Source organism: Palaemon carinicauda, unplaced genomic scaffold (genome assembly GCF_036898095.1).
Source record: "Palaemon carinicauda isolate YSFRI2023 unplaced genomic scaffold, ASM3689809v2 scaffold19, whole genome shotgun sequence".
NCBI classification, from domain to species: Eukaryota; Metazoa; Arthropoda; class Malacostraca; order Decapoda; family Palaemonidae; genus Palaemon; species Palaemon carinicauda.
Window position 1 is genome coordinate 151,913 of NW_027169479.1, and position 13,744 is coordinate 165,656.

General features: G+C 38.0%; 1 protein-coding gene across 7 annotated transcripts in view; it reads left to right on the forward strand.

The window, feature by feature from the left end:
- Positions 1 to 5,181: 5,181 nt before the first annotated feature.
- The window catches only part of vir (VIR_N domain-containing protein), a 53,399-nt gene continuing 44,836 nt past the window's right edge, over positions 5,182 to 13,744 (forward strand). For 2 of the 7 annotated variants that reach the window (XM_068368309.1, XM_068368311.1), the window contains exons 1-5: positions 5,182 to 5,300; positions 7,684 to 7,796; positions 10,078 to 10,222; positions 11,530 to 11,727; positions 11,962 to 12,024. In XM_068368309.1, coding sequence (XP_068224410.1) covers positions 5,253 to 5,300; positions 7,684 to 7,796; positions 10,078 to 10,222; positions 11,530 to 11,727; positions 11,962 to 12,024 — 567 coding nt within the window. In that variant the 5' untranslated portion in view covers positions 5,182 to 5,252. The remainder of the gene's footprint in view (positions 5,301 to 7,683; positions 7,797 to 10,077; positions 10,223 to 11,529; positions 11,728 to 11,961; positions 12,025 to 13,744) is intronic. The other 5 variants (XM_068368310.1, XM_068368312.1, XM_068368314.1 and 2 more) reach the window with 3 other exon arrangements.

Consider the following 13,744-nt stretch of genomic DNA (forward strand, 5'->3'; position numbering starts at 1 on the left):
TTACTGTTCATCTCAAGGCAAAGATGGTAGATCCCCTGTAACGTCATCTTCATCCTCGGAAGCATGAAAAGGATGTCTTCAGTTCTCTTAGGGTTCCTTTCATCAGCTGAAAGAACATGTATTCTTATGTCCTGAAATTAATCTTCCAAGGCTTCTCGTCTCGGAGAACGTTTCACCAGCTGTAAGAACGTGTATTCCTATGTCCTCTGAGATTAATCTAACAAGGCTTCTCATCTCGGAGAACGAGAGAAAGCTTATGAAAACTAAAGGATATTTTGCGCGATCATGTCATTGAGAACTTGTCTGATCATGTAAGCATACTCTGGAGCCAGAGGTCTTGTCTGTTTTCTTATGTGATGCGAATATGAAATTTTCTTGAGATAATGCTACATAATTGTAAACTATGAGGTCAAAGAATTGCTACAATACCTTATGCGAGTAGGAAATGGTAGCAGGTAGGATTCTTGGCTAATCCATGAAACAATTAATGGAGAGGGTGCCTCCATTTTGGGGCTTGCTTGTGACAATAAGGCCCATGGTACCTAATCCTTTATCCTTTCACTGGAGCAACACAAGTATAATTCTAGAGTGACATGTCTTCATTTGCAGCATCCTGGTTTTATCCAAGTAATTTTGACTACTTCAGTATATTGTGATACCATAGGTTAAGTATGTAAGCAGATTATTATAGAGCTTCTATAGGGGGAAAAGCTTGCTTGTTGTAACACTAGTTTCCTACACCTTTAATGTTGTTGCTTCATCTCATTGTACTACCAAACAGCTGTTAGTGATGAAGACTGACACTTGTTATCTGATGAGCTCGTAGAACAGCTTGATAGGGTGTCTATTTTATGAGTAGTTTGCCATGTCATGGTAAGGTATTGTATTACCATATTTCATCTTAGAATATCTCATGGCCTCTTTTCCCTATTGATAGCTTTCTTTAAATTCTACTGTATTGAAAGGAATGAGTTATTATCGAGTCTTATTTGCCATTGCCAGTTGTTCGAGCGATGACACTTTAAGCTGTAGCAAAGCATTTGAAAAGGGTTTCATATAAGTGAAAGTAATTTTGAGTAATGCATTGAGTGGATGTTATTTTAAGCAATATATTGGTAAATTTTGGGTGAAACAAAAATTAAGGTTATTTATGGGGAAAATTGACAGTGTTAATATTAAGTTTTTTCACTGATTGAAAACTATTCAGACTTTCTCTCTCAGAAGAAGGATTAAATCTTTTAGTGGCTAATAAGACATTCTACTTTCTAGTAATGTTTTATATTTAATTTTCCACTTTTTTTTTTGGACAGTCTTTAGTAAGTGTTCGGTTCCTTAGGGAATATTTGTCCATATTTGCCCCTATTTTGTACTTTTCCAATTTCTTCGGAAAATATGTCTTCAAGATTACAAGCTTAGTTAGCTATGTTATCTTTTAACTACCATCTTTGCTTTTTGCTTACTGTCCAAGTTTTATTATCTGACTACTACTTATTAGTGTAGTCTAATTGTAGCCCAATTTCAATTGCAAATCACCGTGAATGGGCTTCATAGCCCCACCCGTGCACCATAAGTTCTATGTTCTATAAATCTAAACTCCCATTGCCATACTTGGAAGATAGAAAAATTTACCGGTAGTTCAAATTCTGTATGATTTCATAATACCATCATAATACCCTAGCAGTACCAGCTGAACTCGGTTGAGTCCCTTGTTAGGCTGGGAGGAACGTAGAGAGGAGAGGTCCCCTTTTTTGTTTCATTGTTTGATGTTGGCTACCTCCCAAAATTGGGGGAAGTGCCTTGGTATATGTATGTATGTATCATAGACACATACATATACCAAGGCACTTCCCCCAATTATGGGGGGTAGCCAACATCAAACAATGAAACAAAAAAGGGGACCTCTCCTCTCTACGTTCCTCCCAGCCTGACGAGGGACTCAACCGAGTTCGGCTGGTACTGCTAGGGTACCACAGCCCACCCTCCCCCGTTATCCACCACAGATGAAGCTTCATAACGCTGAATCCCCTACTGCTGCTACCTCCGCGGTCATCTAAGGCACCGGAGGAAGCAGCAGGGCCTACCGGAACTGCGTCACAATCGCTCGCCATTCGTTCCTATTTCTAGCACAGGTGGAATTAATTGAAATCTTCAGTTATCAAGAAACTGAATAGTCCAATATCGTAAGTTTTAGGTAATTGTATTTCAAAGAAGGATTTTCAAAATAACGCAACTTGTTACCTCTGCCAACGAAGTTGAAAGGAGGTTGTTTTACCCTTGTTTGTGTGTGTTTGTTTTTGTTTGTGAACAGCTTCCTGGCCACAATTTTAATCATAGAGTAATGAAACTTGTAGGGATTAACTGCTATGTAAATAACTAGGAATTATCAAATTTTGGAAGATCAAGGTTATAGGTCAAGCAAATTGTCCGATTCACGTAATCAGCCATGAGTTTGGACATCGTTCCCACAGAGACTTCAAACTTAGTTATTTGAGTGTATGAAAATCCACACTAATTAATACATGTTAAGGTCAAAGTCGAGCAAAAGGTCGAGAAATAAGCAGCTGTGGCGGAGGTCTGCGCTCTACTGAGTCTCTCTAGTTTTTAACTTGTCTGCTGGCATAACATGATAAATTATAAAGTGAAGATTCAGTTGAATTTGAAAGATATCCATAGGAGAAAAGATGAATATAAATAAGTGTAAAAAAATTCTATTAGTGTTACAGTATAAGAACCGAAATAAATTGCTACCATGTATGATATAGTTAGAATTGTTGAAGCTATAAGGATTATCCCAATCTTTTTATCATTATCATTACTAGCCAAGCTACAACCCTAGTTGGAAAAGCGAGATGCTATAAGCCCAAGGGCTCCAATAGGGAAAAAAAGCCCAGTGAGGAAAGGAAATAAATAAATTATGAGAACAAGTTAACAATAAATCATTCTAAAAACAGTAACAACGTCAAAACAGATATGTCCTATATAAACTATTGACGTCAAAAACAGATATTATTATTATTATTATTACTATCCAAGCTACAACCCTAGTTGGAAAAGCAAGATGCTATAAGACCAAGGGCCCCAATAGGGAAAAATAGCCCAGTGAGGAAAGGAAATAAATAAATGATGAGAATAAATTAACAATACAGTAAATTAATCTAAAACAGTGACGTCAAAACAGATATGTCCTATATAGACTATTAACGTCAAAAACAGATATGTCATACATAAACTATAAAAAGACTCATGTCAGCCTGGTCAACATAAAAACATTTGCTGCAACTTTGAACTTTTGAAGTTCTACTGATTCAACTACCCGATTAGGAAGATCATTCCACAACTTGGTCACAGCTGGAATAAAACTTCTAGAATACTGTGTAGTATTGAGCCTCATGATGGAGAAGGCATGGCTATTAGAATTAGTGAACACTTCTGCTGTAAGACTAAAGAAGAGAACTTATCTATTATTTTAATATCTTGATTTTAAGTAATAATTTGACTAAACCGGGCGGCTAGACTGATAAAAGGCATTAAACTACGGGAGAGAATAACTCCTGCATTGATCGATCTACATTGGTTACCTGTTAAGGCTAGAATTGAATTTAAGATTTGCTTGTTGACTCACAAAGCACTTATAAGTGATAAGCCTAAATATCTTCGTGATTGCTTGGTCCCCTACCCTGAAGCTACCAGTGCCGCTGTAAGAGTTAGACATGCTGACGACCCACATAGACTATTCGAAATTAGTGTGAATCATGCAATAGGAGGAAGAACGTTCAGTTATGCTACCCCGAGACTCTTCAACGACCTTCCACTTGGTGTCAAGAATAGCAAAAATGTGGCAGCTTTCAAGAAAAACCTGAAGACTTATCTCTTTAGAAAGTGTTATGATAGTGATCTGAAAACTATTAAGCCTGAATGCAAATGCTAGCGAAATAACTTTTAAGATACAGAGCAAAATATTAACTGAAAAGAAATTATTTTCACACACCAAGGCCCGCCTGAACAGACCTTTAGTGTCTGATGGAGGGCGAGAAATAAACCCGTAAAAAGTAATAGAAATTTTCAATCGCATGCAATTAAAATCTACCTGATCTAGATAATAAAACTATTTGCAATGATCCGTTATGTTTTATTTTGTGACCGGTCAGCTTTTGGATCTTTCTGGTAGTTTGTTGGAAACGTTCCTGACTGGCGAAATGCTGGACTGGGGTTCGGGACCACCTTAAACTCGATAGTTGTAGCATCTGCAACCACACCATCCTTATTAGCTAAGGATGGCAGTTTAAGGGACTGCGTAGGTTTACATAACTGGTGAATCATCAGCAGCCATTGCCTGGCCCTCCCTGGTCTTAGCTTGGGTGGAGAGGGATTTGGGACTGATATGTATATATGGTCAATCTATAGGGTGTTGGTACTGTTCCTTATCTTTGCTTTTCATAAGTGACCTTTAAACCTATTATATAGGTTTAATCTTTTATCTTTTAAGTGTGAGAAGACAGGGACAGGAGAATTTCCTATAAAGATCAATCATATATTCATGTAATCAATGTCAGAGTCGCTTCTTCATCCTAGTTTGGACCAGTGTGGGCCAGACAATGGCTGATGATGACTCAACTGGTAGACACATCATAATAAATTAAATTTATAAAAAGAAGACATTTAATTGTATGAATAAGCAAAAGTAATACTTGACATTTTAAACTAATACGTACTGTACACCAATTATATTAAGAATTTTTTTTTCTGCATGAGTGAGGGAGAGAATCTTAGATAATATATATCATTAATTAAATAAAAACAAACTTTATATATCAATGGCTTGGAATTAATATATACTCTATTAATTTATAATCTTTATTTGCTTGTAAGTTTTTAATTATTAATTAGAATCTGCATTGACTATTCAATGCTTTTTAATTTTAGTCACCAGTGGCCTACACAAGTGTATGCTGGTCTATTGTCTGATGATAAACAGACAAGCTTGGATGCTAGTTTCGCATTTTAAAAGCGTAAACAAGCAGAGTTTTATTATAAATAGCAGTTTTAAAACTAAAAGAATGAACTGCTATTTCTAGATAGTTTAAAATTCTTAATTAATAATTAAACTTTAATTGGCTATCTAAAGATTTTAGTTAGCAGCATCGTAATCAAGTGGATGCTGATGTATTGTCTGATGATGTTGTTTGCTAGTTTCGCATTCCCGAGAGTAAACAACCAGTGTGTGATTGTAAATAGTGGTGTTTTGACACATCATGAATGAACTACTATTTTTCGATACTTTCTCGCATGAAGTTAGTGACGTAAGTGAATTACAATTACGTAATTACTGATGGTGTAGTTTGCGTAAATTGGCTATTTTATTGTGGAAATATAGGTTGTGAGAACTCGTTTTAGCCCAACCATTGTGAACCGGATCGTGTGACCGGTATTTGCTAAATCTATAATGAATAACTGGCCGGTATTTGCTAAATCTATAATGAATAAATTTATTTATTGTTTTTGGAAGCAATTTCTCGAGAAGCATATTTATATGAATATATGTTTTATTTTCTATTACAGGAATAATCCTGAATTGAAAATGCATTTTTCCTGCTTTGTGTTTATGCCTCTACCTAAAATTTACTCGTATTTTAGATCATGATAAACATGACCTCTACAGGATAAGCTGATAGGATATATATTAATAAACCTTTTAAGTCTGTCACAACGGTATACACACATTCTACCCAATATGAAGTAAAATCTCCTTAACCTAGCCTAAGATACCTTCCCTATCCCATCAAATAAATTTTAACTATTTACTGTCGTACTATTCCTAATGAACAAAATACGGTAAAGTTGTACCCAAATCCCCGAGTTCCCACTGGGGTCCCCCATTATCGTAGGATGTAGATATATATGTATTTCTGAAATTATTCATTTGCGACGGGAACGAGTGTCATTTTTGAAGAGCGTAATTTTTTCTATAAGAAAAAGTAGTTTTTTTCCTAGGTTACATTGCCCTGTAATGCACTACAATAATACCCAAAATATGGAGTGTTCTTGTTTTATTTATTGGTACTTTGGGAGTCTATATATCAGCGGCCAGTTCTTCATGCATAGAAAATGGGAATTATCTTCATTTTCTAGTTGTTCGTAATGCGTGGCCGTCCTACTGAAAAACCCGTGTCCGTAGCTCTGCCAAACCTCTACACAAGCACGCCACCTAACCTAACCTAAACTTCAAGCCATATTCTTACCTACTTGCCTAACCCTTAAACTCCCGCGTTCTTAGCCTACCCTGTTTGCTTTGCAACCCGTTTCACTCCAAGCAAGGTAACACAATCATATTTTTAAAAGGAAAAATATTTTATAAGTAGTAAGAAACTTTACATTTGTCCCAACGAACTACATTCAACCCTTAGCCTTTGCAACGACGCCATTTCTTGAAGTCACAGAAGTTGGAATCTTTGGGCGGTATCTGCTCCCATCGTGGTTAAAATGCTTATCACCATAACGTCACTTTTAACAATGTAAATTCATCACCTCACAATCCGTATAGTTTTTGGGTTAATCGAATTATAAAACTTATAACCCAAAATGAAGTGAAATCCTCTTAACCTAACGTAACCTAAGGTATTTTGCCCTACCCTAACGATTAAATACATTGTAAATATTTACCGTAGGACAATGTTCTTGAGGAAGGAAATGAAATTTTTCTTGATATACTTTTGGGTACTTATAACTTCTGATGCAAAAAATTGGCGGAAACTCATGTTTTCAAAATTTTATAACTTTTAAAATTCCAAAAGCTATTACGGTACTGACAAACCACATTTTAAAAGGGAAATGAACACAAGAACATCACCTACCTTAAGGTTTCTAACTTAACACGGGAGTTGTAGCCTTATCATCTACATATGGGGGGGGGGGCGTTATGATGCCCCCTTTGATCGCCATATCCTTTTATCCTATGAATAAGTCTCAATCCTGTGTTACCGTCTCAACCCGTTTCACTCCTGGCAAAGTAACAGTAAATTATTATATTTTGTAAATCTTATAAAAATGACTTCATAATATCATATTTCAGACCAAGATATAATAAATGTCCAATGATGAGAATTTATTTGACAAATAATAATAGAGTTTACACCTGTTTCAACTCACTACATACACCTGACCCTACTTTAGCCGTCAAAATTTCAATGATTTTCATTTGTCAAGTTCGACCTAAAATTAGGATTGTATATGCTGGAGAAAATTGCCAAACCAAATGTATAAATTGTTGACACAAAGGGTCGCACAAGGTAAGAGAGAGCGCGGCGAGATGTTTATCGCGTCGCGACCAGAAACTTACTGGCGATTCGACCTGAGCTAGCACGCTGCCTGACCCCGGGGTCGCCTCAGGGCACGTACCACACTGCCAGAGGTTGACCCCGTAGAAAACGGGAAGAGGGGGGTAAACTATACAAAAAGCTGGTCGGTTAGGTAGAGTTAACCAGTAACTCCTAAGAAGGTAGTTCTAGGTAAGTATGTTAGGAAAAATACAAATTACTTAAAAATTTGTGATATTCTATTTGTTTCATCACAGAAGGTACAGCCTGATTTATCTCGGTGATTTTTCCTATGCTGGAAAAAATTGCCAAGAAATTTTTTTGAAAAATTGAAATGTTTCCTCATTTCTATTTCTACTTTTCATTACAGAAAGTACAGCTTGATTTAGTGCAGTTCCCCAGACCAGTCCAAGTGACTGAGATCAGAGCTATACCTCTAGGAGCAAGGGTGCAAGCCGATTTCCCTGGTGGTGTGCGTCTTGGGTGAGTTACCACTTATTAACTTTTGCTCGTATTTGTTAAGAGATTTCAGCATACCTGTGTACCAACCGTGTGTCACACAATTGTACATAATTCCTTTTGTATATATTATGCTTGTATCTTCGCTCTTCGCTCTTCCCTCGCACTAAAACGAACATGAAAAATCATGTCTGCTTTTCTCCTCTGTAACATTGTCAATATTTCAGAGGAGAAAAGCAGACATGAATTTTCAGGTTCGTTTTAGTGCGAGGGAAGAGCGAAGATACAAGCATAATATATACAAAAGGAATTACAGTATGTACAATTGTGTGACACACGGTTGGTACACCTGGCTTGTACAGTATATAGAAAATGGTATAAATTTTTTGAGCTTATATGTTTAGAAATTCCAATAACCTGGCTTTAAATAAAAAATGGTATCAACTTCATGAAGTATTTGAAATGTCAGGCAAAGGTAAGCTGCTAATAACTGAAGTAGCAGTGGGAAGGTTAGGAAATATTACCTTCATCAGCTAAAGAGAGAGTTTTAAGGATTTGTCACAATCTTGGGGTTGCTGTGGCCTGATTAGTAACGTTTCTGCCTGGTGTTTGCCAGTCGGGGGTTCGAGTCCCGCTCAGACTCATTAGTGCCATTAGTGTCTGCAACCTTACCATCCTTGTAAGCTAAGGTTGGAGGGTTTGGGGGAGCCTATAGGTCTATCTGCTGAGTCATTAGCAGCCACTGCCTGGCCCTCACTGGTCCTAGCTTGGGTAGAGAGGAGGCTTGGGCACTGATCATATAATATATGGTCAGTCTCTAGGGCATTGTCCTAACTGCTAGGGCAATGTCACTGTCCCTTGCTTCTGCCGTTCATGAGCGACCTTTAAACCTTTAAACTGATGAAATAAAATTAGATGAAAACTTTTTATAGAATCTAAATGCAATGATAGGTGATCAACGTGAGAACGAATATTCATGGGCAAGAGGTTTGCCTTAGGATCGGTGATTTATTTATCTGTTATTACCCTAATCGTGCTGAATGATTGGCAGGTGTTGATTCCAGGCTGTCTCCTGTATGTATTAGAACATGACTTCCAATCTTTGGGGACTGGACAAACCTGGTCAACACCTTTCAAACTCTTTTAGCCTTTTGGCCATTTGCTACACTTTAAACACATTTGGGAGGCATGATTACAGTTAGTACTGTATAGTACAGTATACACTACACGATCATGTAGTCGCCTTGTACACACAGATAATACTGGCACACACTCACACTCACTGGAGAAGCTAAGGCAAAAGAATCATAGCAATACAAGGAAAATCATCATACATACATACATACATATACCAAGGCACTTCCCCAATTTGGGGGGTAGCCGACATCAACAAATGAAACGAAACAAAAAAGGGGACCTCTACTCTCTACGTTCCTACAGCCTAACCAGGGACTCAACCGAGTTCAGCTGGTACTGCTAGGGTGCCACAGCCCAACCTCCCACATTATCCACCACAGATGAAGCTTCATAATGCTGAATCCCCTACTGCTGCTACCTCCGCGGTCATCTAAGGCACCGGAGGAAGCAGCAGGGCCTACCGGGACGGGACGAGCGGGCTGGGAACCCCCTCTCCTGTATAAAAATCCTACGAGGCATCAACAAGGAGAATCATAATAATGATAACACAGTAGAAATGATAATAATAATAACAGGGGTATCTCGACACCGAGAACGCAGATAAGACTGAACATGTATGCATCAAGTATCTTACCCTGCTGAGTAGAAAGCAGCCTAACGTTTGGATGTGTTGGACAGTCGTTTGAAAATCTTGGCCGATGCTTCCAACTTAGGAATTGTGGTCAAGTGATTTACGAGCATCAAAAGTTCAATAACGTATCGATGAATCAGCAATTGGTTAAGTAGTTTTTAACCCTTTTACCCCTAGGCTCTTTGGAAATTTCCAACCCTTAACAGCCTTAAATTTTGTCATAAGAGAGGTCAGGTTGGTCTCATTCTCTTGGAAAATGCCTAAATTTTCTAAAAAAAAAAATTTTCAAAAATATGAAAAAAAAAATTTTTTATAGCATTTTTTTGCAAGGACGTACCGGTACGTCCATGGGGGTAAAGGGATGAGTTTTGTGAAACGTACCAGTACGTCCTTTGGGGGTAAAAGGGTTAAAGTACAGTATGTGGAAACTGTAAGCGATATTAATTACATTCCATCTAATTCTGTATCCTACCATTTTGGTTAAATCTCTACATAAGGTCAGGAGAATATGTTAATGAATTTATTTATCGATTTCAGGGCTACAAATCCGAGTCAGTTTGAAATAGAATATTTTGTCAATGATCTCAGCAAACGGGGAGCAGGAACCTTTGAAAGTGTTGGCACACTACAGTACAATCAGCATGGCAACATTCAAATGGATTTTGAAAAGAAGGTACAGTATGTAAGAAAACTGGCTTGTACTAGATTTAGAAATTGTGGTACGTAAATAGAATGCGACTGACACTTGCCTGTTGCTCTTTCTTGGCTTTTTAACCCTTTTACCCCCAAGCTATTTGGAACTTTCCAACCCTTAACCCCCAGGGTTTTTTTTTCAAGTACATTTTGCAATATAATTTTTTTAAAATTGCTTTAACAGCTTTAATTTTCGTCATAGAGAGGTCAGTTTGGTCTTATTCTTTTGGAAAATGCTTGAAGTTTCTCATAAAATTATAAAAAAAATATGCAAAAAAATGTAAAAAAGCAGTGTTCCATGGGGGTAAAGGGATGAGTTTTGTGAAACGTACCAGTACGTCCATTGGGGGTAAAGGGATGAGTTTTGTGAAACGTACCAGTACGTCCATTGGGGGTAAAAGGGTTAAAAAATTTACCGAGTTTTCATACGATGTTTTGTAAGTTAATGTAGAAAGTTAAGGAAAATTTTTATCTGTCATGGATTCAGATCTGTAAGTCAGGTTCAATTCAAACTCAGGCAAGTATAGAGATTGTGATTTGATTTCCTTCTATAAGAAATCGTATAAAGTTCTGTCTTAAACATAACGAGGATTTGACAACCTCAATTGATATTAAAGCTTTACTTTGTGATTTGATTTCCTTCTATAAGAAAACAGATAAAGTTCTGTCTTAAACTTAACAAGGATTTGACAACCTCAATTAATATTAAAGCTTTACTTTGTGATTTGATTTCCTTCTACTGTATAAGAAATCGTATAAAGTTCTGTCTTAAACATAACAAGGATTTGACAACCTCAGTTGATATTAAAGCTATACTTTGTCTTTTTACAAAAGGAAATTCTAAAATTATCGCTTTAAGATTGTGGTTCATATGATTATTGCTATGTTAATGATAATGATTTCTACATGGTTATACATATGAAGAAAAGATTTTCGTGACGGTTATATTTCGGGATTAACCAGACATGATAAGAATTTCACAACCTCAGTTGGTATTTAAGCTTTACTTGATCTTTTTACAAAGGGAAATTGAAAAGATTCTAACTTTAATACAACGGTATATATTTACGGCATAATGAATGGAAAGTTCATAGTTCATGTGATTGTTGCTAGGTAATGGAATTTAAAAGATTATAATTTTAAGTTTGTATTTATGATATTGTGCAGTATACTGTAATGAAAATTTTGTGGTTCATGGGAATATGGTCATACATATGAAGAAAAGATTTTCTTGAAAGTTGAAAATCTAGATTAACATTTGTTATTTTCAATTTTTTATGTCATCTCTTATTGCAGGTCCCAACAGATGGATTGCTCCTCAGAGGCAACTACAATGCCATTACCCTCGCCGTTTATGGCCACCTGACCAAAGTTCAGCGCGAGCCGTCGCCCCCGAAGTCTACGAAGCGAAGCGAAGTCGTGCCGCAGCCTCCTCCGGAAAAGGTGAACACTCACGAGCGCATAAGAGATTGGCTCGAGGACACACAAGAATGTGTAAGTCGACGGTCGTACCGATATCTGTTCACCGTAGATCATTATCATTATTATTTGTTTCCACGTAGTGCGTAAAGATAGAATATCTGTATCGTATTTCATTATTCTGAGTTGATGGAAATTATATTGTGTAACTTCCGAGAGCATGGTCTTCATTACGAATGCTGTTATCTGACTTTTTTTTTCGTTTTTTAGTTAATACTGCATGCCTGTCATTAGCGTTTATTTCTACAGCGCAAGCAGCAGCCCTTTTCTCATGATCCTTCAGTGGATGCACAGCCAGATTGGGAAGCCAAGGTTAGAAAGATCATGCCATTGTGTGGGAGATGCCCTCTTCACTATCTAACTCCTTTTAGCCTCTTCAAAAAGAATATTTTTTAACATTTTTAATTGACTATAGGTTTGAGAATTTTTCTATTCCACCATGGTTAGAAAGATCATACCATTGTGTGAGACTGATCGATGACCTCTTCACTCTCTTACTCCTTTTAGCCTCTTCAAAAAGAATATTGTTCCATAACCGAAATACAAACCACGCTATTTACATTGGGTTTACTTTCGGCGTAGCTGAAATTGACGAGCCATTAGATTTTAACGAGGGTTTACTATCCCGCGTTAGTTAGCAGGGGTAGGGGGATAGGTAGCTTGCTACCCCTCCCCCCCTCACACACCGGTGAAATGTCTCACTTCACTTTTGGCTCGGACGATGGACAGACGTGCCTGTCTTCGTCCTCGCTTGGCCGCCATTATTTGTTTTGTCTTTACTTAATCACTTACTTTTCTTTTACTCAATATATATGTAAATATTTTTTTGTGTTTATGTATATATTTGAGTATAGATATCAGTAAGTTTCCTTTTCAGAGTGCTTGTGTGTGTAGTGTACGATATCTCCGTGGAGCCCTCGGCAGTTAGGCCACCACGGTGTAATTTCATGGGTCGCGATCGAGTTTGACTACGGTCTTTCTCTCTCTCTCTTTTGGGGTCGTTCACCCTTTACTACGTTACCTTTACTACGTCTGAGTAGCTTCCTTCCCGTGTGGGTGGGGTTTCTACGCCGTACGTTTTGTCTCAATTAGTTTATGAATCTAATTGTATTTGTTGATTTTTCAGCTTCTGTAGAACGATTCCTTTCGGGGTTTTCGTTCTTTATTTAGTGTCCATTCGTTTTTAAATTACAGTACTACATAGTTACATAATTATAATTGTTATAATTCTGTGTTGGTTACAGCTCTCCTTCCGTGAGTGTAAGTGGTTGTGAGGGCACGTGCCTGTTGTGTAATTCTTGTGTTCTTTTCCCTCGGGATTCCTCTTCGGAGTCTTCCTGGGGGAATGAATGTTAACTAATGATTTTTGTTTTTATTTTTCACAGTTAACGATCTAGTTCGTTTCTGTAATGTGACAACGGAGTGAGCTGTCTTGTTGAGGCCTGGGGATTCTGGTGTTGCTGCCTCCCCTATATATCTTCGTCAGGGGCGTGTCTCCTTCTCCTGGAAGTACTCCCGTGACGATTGACAGCTCTCCAGTTCATTTTAGAACATTCAGGACTCTCGCCTCCTTGGGTGGGTAACTTTCCTTCCGAGGGAAGTTTTCCTGTCCAGGCTTGAGTTTTTTTTTCCTTTGGGGGGATCTCCTCTTGCCTTTATTTCGTGCGACTATGCTCTTGGTGCTAAGCGGTCGCACCTGCAGTTACGCTCAAGGGGCTGGGCAACTGCAGGAGCCCCTCTTCGGAGGATTGCTCTTTTTAGGTCACTGGCTGACCCGTCTCTTCTACGAAGTGTTTCTCTTTCGTTCGCGAGGGAGTACACTTGTAGAGACTCCTCTTCGGAGGACTCTTCTGCTGTTGTTGCTGTTGGCCGCCTTCGCCGTAAGGCTCACCGTCCGCTACGTCGTAAGGGCCTCCCATCTCCCTATAAGGGTGCTAAGAGGCGCCTTTTTGAATCTTCTCCGTATGCAGCCTGCAGCTCCTACCTCCTTAGATCTCTCCGGGGATCGATCTCCAACGCCTTCCAGACCTTC